The sequence below is a fragment of the Ruditapes philippinarum genome, unplaced genomic scaffold (genome assembly GCF_026571515.1).
Source record: "Ruditapes philippinarum isolate M1 unplaced genomic scaffold, ASM2657151v2 ctg4631_1_1_1_1, whole genome shotgun sequence".
In the NCBI taxonomy this organism is placed as follows: domain Eukaryota; kingdom Metazoa; phylum Mollusca; class Bivalvia; order Venerida; family Veneridae; genus Ruditapes; species Ruditapes philippinarum.
In genome coordinates, this window is record NW_026859944.1 from 57771 (window position 1) to 65348 (window position 7578).

The 7578-nt window shown below is 32.0% G+C and overlaps 1 protein-coding gene across 1 annotated transcript; it reads right to left on the reverse strand.

Annotated features, from left to right (window-relative positions):
- Window positions 1-3561: 3561 nt before the first annotated feature.
- LOC132758364 (zinc transporter ZIP1-like) lies at window positions 3562-5574 on the reverse strand. The gene is made up of 2 exons (XM_060749981.1): window positions 5474-5574; window positions 3562-5167 (listed from the first exon to the last, which is right to left on the reverse strand). The coding sequence occupies exons 1-2, from the start codon at window positions 5498-5500 to the stop codon at window positions 3947-3949; spliced, it is 1248 nt and encodes a 415-aa protein (XP_060605964.1). The 5' UTR covers window positions 5501-5574; the 3' UTR covers window positions 3562-3946.
- Window positions 5575-7578: the final 2004 nt, after the last annotated feature.

Below are 7578 nucleotides of genomic sequence, written 5' to 3' on the forward strand. Positions count from 1 at the left end.
ATCCGCGTAATTTGTGATTGTGCATTTATTGACAATTCTATAAGCCAACGCTATTGTTTAACTTTAAATGTGTTGTAATTTGTTGGATACTTGAAACAAAATAAAATATTTCTTTCTTTTAAATCGCTAGTTTTAAGCTGTTTTGAGAACTACTTGTTGTTAGGTTTGTCGTAAACTTCTGTGTCAGAGATTGAATGTCCGCTTTTTATTTAGTTATTTTCGATCAGAAAATACAATTAAACAATATTAGAAATTTTCGACCATTCGGGAATTACTTTGCTTGAAAATTGATGCGCCTGTCTTTGACCATCTTTACGCAGTGATCTCCCCTGAATTTTTCGGCTTTAGTGTACATACAAAAGGGAAGTAACCGCTTCAAAAAAGTGGACTACTTTCGGCATTTGCAATTAACAACATTAGACTCTGAAATTTCGCTACCATTATTTGTTTGGTCTGACGACCCAAACAAATAAAAACTCTTTAAGAGCGATTTACTTGATGGGGAAATTTTGAATTATCCTATTTTCATGGTGGAGCCAAGAAACCTTTTTATCATCAATCAAAGATCACTACTGCTTGACTTTAACGGTGTTATCTACAGCAACATAATTATGGAGAAAAAATGGGATTAGGTCAATTGTTAATGATTTTGATGCAAAGTATAATGTGGCAAACCAAGAGCGTAGCATATACAGCTTCTGTAATGAAACCTGGCAATTTCAAAAGGCAAAGCACGAAAGTGAACATATTTTCTGGTATTTTGCAAAGCAAAATATTAAATTTGTTTTATAACTGTTTTACGTAATATATTTATAGTTTGTTGTTATAATGTTGACAAAGATTAATTGAATAAACAAATGGATAACATTTTCATAAAATGAAAATATCAAATTCCCGATATCTTCAAACGGTCTCGACGACAAATTATATTTTTCGGTCAATATTTACTAGGTATATATAACAAATGTATCTAAGTAAGAAATAATAAGGGGGCCTCCGTGGCCGAGTGGTTAAAGTCGCTGACTTGAGATCACAGGTCCCTCACCACTGTAGGTTCGATCCTCACTCGGGTCGAAATCTTTCAAGTGATGAAGCCATCCAGCTGGCTTACGGAAGGTCGGTGGTTCTACCCAGGTGCCCGTTCGTGCCTGAAATAATGCCCGGAGGGGCACCTGGGGTCTTCCTCCACCAATAAAGCTGGAAAAAAATCGACGAAAAATCTCGGCGGGACGCTCTAGGATGACCCGACTTGAGTGTACGGTCGCCCATATGGGCTTTCCGGCGGCGACCTTAAATAAACGCATTAAAAAAAAAAAAAAAAAAAAAAAAGAAATAATATATCCCAAACAGTGATTTTATCGCTCAATAACATTACTGTTTGGAGTTCGGATGCAAGGAACTATATCACGAGGGCGTAGTCCGAGTGATATAATGATGCGCATTCGAACGACAAACAGTGATGTTATCAAGCGATAAAATCACAGATTTGGATATAGTATTTCGATTCTAACACGACATCAACAATAAATGTTTCCGTACCTGATAACAAGCTAAATTGTATCTGATTTGTTTCCGTACTTATTTTCAACGCGTCGCATTTTTGTAGGTTACGTCACAAGTCTAAATATAGACATCAACAGTGATTTTGTTGCATAATGACACACACTTTCGGTTCTTCTATGTTCAATAGGGAAAAATGCGGGTCGTGTTACAATTTATAATTTTATCCCAAGACATGTTATAAAAATGTTTATGTTTACGTCAATTCTGATAAAAGATAATAAATTGATAATACGAGTTATGTTAATAAACAGGGATGTCAACATGAGGTTGCCAATTATAATTATTTTCATTTGATCTAATCCAATGATGCCTGGTGACTTGACATTTATAAAATGACTGACAAATATCTCATTAAAGGTAAACCACACTACATTGAAAGTTATCAATCTTCATCTAGTCTCCAAGTAATTCATTATCAACTCATATAGAGATGCTTGTGTCTTTTATTGATTTTACACAAGGTTTACGTGATTCTCTTCTAATCATATTATAGATTGTAAGGGATCTTTAAGAAGATCGTATTGGTGTTATAATGAAGTTGCATTGTCATATAAATGTCTGCTTTGACAGAGCTAACGTGATCTGTAGCGAAGAAAAAGTTATAGAGTTGATTAAATGAATTGTCAATGGACTTGGCAATTAGTTGTGTCCTGATTTAGACTGCTAGTAAAATTGTACCACACTATGATCATCTGATAATATTCAATCTGGCAGATATATCCTGGTGATCTACATTAAATGTGTTCTTATATACTTATCAGAATGGTTTGAAGAATTAAACCTTTCAAGACTAGTGTTTATAAACTAGAATGTTTCGTCTATAGTTTAATAAATGCATTAAATCTAAAAAAACCTGGAATTTTGAAAATGATTTAATGGTTTAATCTACGATAGTAATGAAGTTTTAAACTTGCATGTTGTTTTATTTTTATCTTTTGACGTTATTTGTGATACGCAAGCATTGTAATTACTCATCCTTTTTTGAAATTTCGATTTTTTAGTTATTTCGTATGGGACACATATATTCTTTTGCTTAGGGTAAAGCATTGTTTTTCTTAGAATGACATAAACGAGTAGCATGGTCATTGCCATAAAAGGACATCTGCATATGTTTCTAAGTAAATTATTTTAATAACTTATAAATGTCATTCTGTTTAGGCAAATTTATTAATCTCTCACGGACATATTCTTAAAACATTAACCGAAATAACAGTTAACATAATGTAATAACTTTACAGCATTTCAAGTTTAGTCTAAGAATTCAAGAAGAGAAATAACGAGTTGTATTTCATACTCATAACATTTTCATTTTTATTGTTACATTATTACATACATGGACACGCAGCCAATGAAATTCAGATAAAAACCGGTAACAAGTAATTAAACTTAATCATTACAATTGAAATAGGAACTTTGTAAGCATAACACTATTGTAACTATGTAATAAAAATTATGGATCTTGTCTGCTATTTTTATTTCTTAAGTCTGAATAGGTATTTGCACAAGTACGCATATCATTTTCATTTTCTACTTTTTCAGTTTTCCACCTACCAAGTACAAAGTTTTAGTGATGCATCTAACATAATACGGTAAAATAATTATGATAATTTATATATGTTTGACAAATTCGTTTGTTGTATGTCAAATAGATATTGGAAATGTATGTTGACGTTTTGCAAGCTTAACTGACAAGCATGCATCTGATATCCATCCCTACAGTCCGTAAGCAAGTTGACTAGTATTATAATAGCTTAATTAAAAAATTGTATTACAGAACATTTTTAAATCAATCTTATAAAATCTACTGAAATAAAATTAACTTTCGAAAGAAACTCGATAGAGAAACAACTGTTTTAAAAGACGATATTTGCGTTCAACTAAAAATAGAAAACATAATATACGATCCATCACAATGTCTCATTGAAAGCTTTCAATTATCTCAAGACAAATAAAACCCATTGTCTTAGTTTTAATTACAAGTATTAAATCCTCCTTTTAAATTCACTTGTAATTGCCTATAGCTAGACAGAGATCTGATTTCCTAACTTAAATTAATACTCCAACTAGAAATAAATGTATAAAAATGCAGTGATTAAAAGGTCGACATTTGCCAACAAAATAGCTCGCTTGACTTTAATACTTTATACGGAGTGCGTTTGTACGATAGACTGACTATAATATTTATAAAAACAATAGTTTTATACTTTTTAATATTTGCATACTTTTTCTCATATTTTACAATAGTAAGCAACACAGACATTGTACAAAAATCATTTTTAAAAGCAAAACATAATTCAACATAGCACTTTTGGAAATAATACACAAACGTTGTTCAAGGGAAGGCAAAATGTAGTTTTAAGTCACTTTGGACACTGAGCAAAACTTACTGCTTTGCAATAGCAAGAACCACTGCCATGAATGAAAAACCTACAAAAGTGCACGAAACTTTCTTCACGTCCTTGTTTCCATCTAATTCTTTATACAAAATATTGAGAAAAATTATATAAAAAATAGTTCCGGTAGCAAGGCTTTGTAATATGGCATTTGGCACGTCAACGTCTGTGTATAATTGCGCGCCAGTTGATATAGCTATTCCAATTATCACCCCGACGGCGCATATGATTGAGAAGGCGCTAATTGTAAATACAATAGTCGATGGTTTGTCAAAATTCCTGGCATACTGTAAACTAAGACCAAATGAAAGAATTCCCCGATGAATACCAATGGCAACACACATAACCCATACATCACTTTCTTGTGCCTGTAAACCAAGCGCCATTCCTTCAAATACTCCGTGGAATGAAAGTGCAGTTAATAAGAGCACCGAGCGGACTTGCCCTCTTCCTTCCTCGCCTTTACTTATTTCAGTCACCACTGTTTTTACTTCTAAGTCTTGAAGTGGTGCAGGTTCTATTTCCATATCAAATCTACTATCACGTCGAGCGTTTGTATTTGTATGGTTCATTATGATATTGTTTGGATTATTTGGATTAATATGATTTAGGTGTTCCTCAAGTGTATTTGTCTGAGCATCAGTTGGAATGTTTCCTTCACTTTGACTTTGCTGTGAAATGGACGAACGTAAACTTTTACATTCAAGTAATTCGCAACCATTGTATTCTGGGTCCTCGGTTGTTGGTATATAATCCTGATCGAGACTGTAGCTGTCTTGGTCAAATGAAGGAAAGCACGTATCCTCTTGTAACTTATAATACAAATATCGTATAACATGTTCACAAAACACAACCGCAAAAAATCCTGCCATAGTTAACAACTCAGCGACGGGATATTGTGACCTTGACCCTAACTGATCTAACACAGTGTCGACCTTTTTTCGCGTTTCCGGTATTAGATGAAGAAAACAAGTTCCAAGAAACACTCCTCCAGAAAAGCATTTAGCACCAGAAACCATGTTGTCAAAAAGGTTCTTCGCTCGGAACATTGTCTTACCAAAGTGTCTCACTAGTCGACATGGTAACATGCCAACAAGAACCGTTACACTTGTAACTATCACGAGCGACAAAACTTTCACGACAACGACGTCCATATCAACCTTCCGTTCCTCCTTCTCTGACATTTGAAGAGCTGTGATCTGTGGTCTTATCTGAAATACCAACCAGTAATCTTATAAGTAGTTTCAGAATGTAATGACAGTATTTTAATGGAATTATTCAACTTTTATGGGATCAATTATATGCTGAATTAATCTAAAATTACAAAACAGCTATTGTACGAACAACAATAAGAACTTTACAGGCGCACCTGCATTATTGCAATACCAGGATAATATTAATGAAATTTGATGATATATTAAATGAAGTACCAGTATCAATAGTAAAAGATGTTTTTACTCTGGATAGAATTTGCTCATTTAAGTATCATGTTTTACCGTTTTACTTCAGAAACTCACCTGCTTACTAGAATCTTTTATTGCCATAGATATAAAATGAATGTTTCTTTGCCATCTGGGTAGCTAATCATAACCGTATTGTCATTCTGTAAACATATAAAAAAATTCAATTACAACATTATACCAATAAAAAAAATGTTATTTATTACTTTATTTTATCAGAGCTCTGAAACTATCAAAAATATTGTAATAATTACAATTTTATTAGTTTATTATATTTCTTTTTTTAAAATTTTAATTCTAAAAAGATCGCGCTTCTTTGATTTTTTTCTTTAGGTCGAAAAATGGATGGGTCTTATGCCTTTTTGTCTATATTGTTAGAATTTTACTTTAACAGTGAATGTTATTGAACACTCGATTTGTCCGTACGAGTTCGAACCGGCACATACTGTTTTCCTAAAATTAGTTGAAAAAGGACGGTGATAGAGCTAGCATTTAACCGGATTTATAATTTGGCACGTTCTCCAAAAATCTAAATTTCACTATTATAATAAATATACAACGAGATTTGTGCGGTGTATAAGGATTTGAAATGTCACTCTAATAAATATATATACTAATAAATTTACACTAATTTTCCATTAGGCTACAGTGAGATAGTTTATAGATAAGGAATCGAATGGGAATGGAACAATTAGTCGGCTAATGATATTTACTTTGATCTCATTAAATGATGCATGTAGACGCTTCCAGATGACATAAACAAATTGATAACTATACTAATCCTTGAAGGTCGCCTAATGAAAGGCTGGCTGCAGTGGGGGAATATCAATCTTCATCAACGGCATCAATTTACTGGTAATTTATTATCAATTGACATAAGGACGCTAGTTTCTGTTATTGATTTTTGCACGAAGTTTACGTGGTTTATAATGAATCTCCTCTAATCATATTATAGATTGTAAGGTTGCTTTAAGAAGATCTTATTTGTGTTATAATGAAATTCCATTGTCATATAAATGTCTGCGTTTGACAAGGCTAACGTGATCTGTGATGGAGAAAAAAAGTTACCGAGTTGATGAAATGAACTGTCGAGAGGCATCTCCGTGTCTTTTTTTTTACATTGGGATATTATTTTTAATATCACGGGTCATGACCAAGATTCTAATGCTATTAAAACTGATTAAGTGGTTGAAATTGCATTTTGTGAAATAAATGAAATCGTTCCTTTTTTTAATCTTCAGATTATTTGATACATTAAATGTGTATTGTTATTGTTAATTAAGTCAGTCTTAATTTCATTCTAGATATAACTTGTATATCTTTCCCGGATTATTATTGGGCGAGGGCTGGGGGTTAGATACTTGTTAAACATTAATTATTCAATTACAAAACGCCGATATTTAAAAAAAATATTTTGATTTGAAATGTATTTGTTATTATTCTTAAATCATTGTGCGAACAATAAATAACTCAACATTTCTTAGTATTTCAATGAAACATGTTACTCGGAACAATTTATCATTCATTAAAAAAAATCTATGATAAAATATAAATGCTTGATTTATTCGTTACATAAAATGATTTCCCCTGTTGCCATTTAAATTCTTTTTGATGTTAAACAAAACATGATAAATTTCAAGATGCATGAATCATACTTAAAGGTAGGTTTGCATTTATTTTTTTTTCATGTTACGATCTAGTATGGAATAATTTTTAACTTAATATAAATTTTTTAATTGTACTACCAAAAGCTGAAATTACACGGATAAATTTTAGTTGTCGTGTCTAAGTCGAACAGAGGATTGCGAACACAGAATAACCTTATCGTTATATAGAAAAAAAAAATCAACAAATATTTTTTATATGTGTGCAAGCTGTCAATCAATAAACAAGCACTTACCTTAATATCTAAGCCAAATAATGTTGTATTTTTATAGGTCTGTTTTTTAAGCCAAATTATGTTGTACTTTTATAGGTCTGTTTTTTAATTATGCATACTTTTTGAGCAAGTACCGCTATAACTTGAAGTAGCGGGATATACGCTAACGATGATAAAAGTTTATTGTCTTATGTCTAGACGACGGGTTTTTTCCTTATGTAATACAGTCAAACCTGTCTTTAAGACATCTCTGAATAAAGACTTTATGTCAGCTTCAAACTAT

Bases quoted from the DNA above. Each gene is read 5' to 3' on its own strand.
- LOC132758364 (XM_060749981.1), bottom strand. From the start codon at position 5,500: ATGGCAATAAAAGATTCTAGTAAGCAG. The intron at 5,168-5,473 runs GTGAGTTTCTGA...TTGGTATTTCAG, and splicing joins TAAAAGATTCTAGTAAGCAG to ATAAGACCACAGATCACAGC.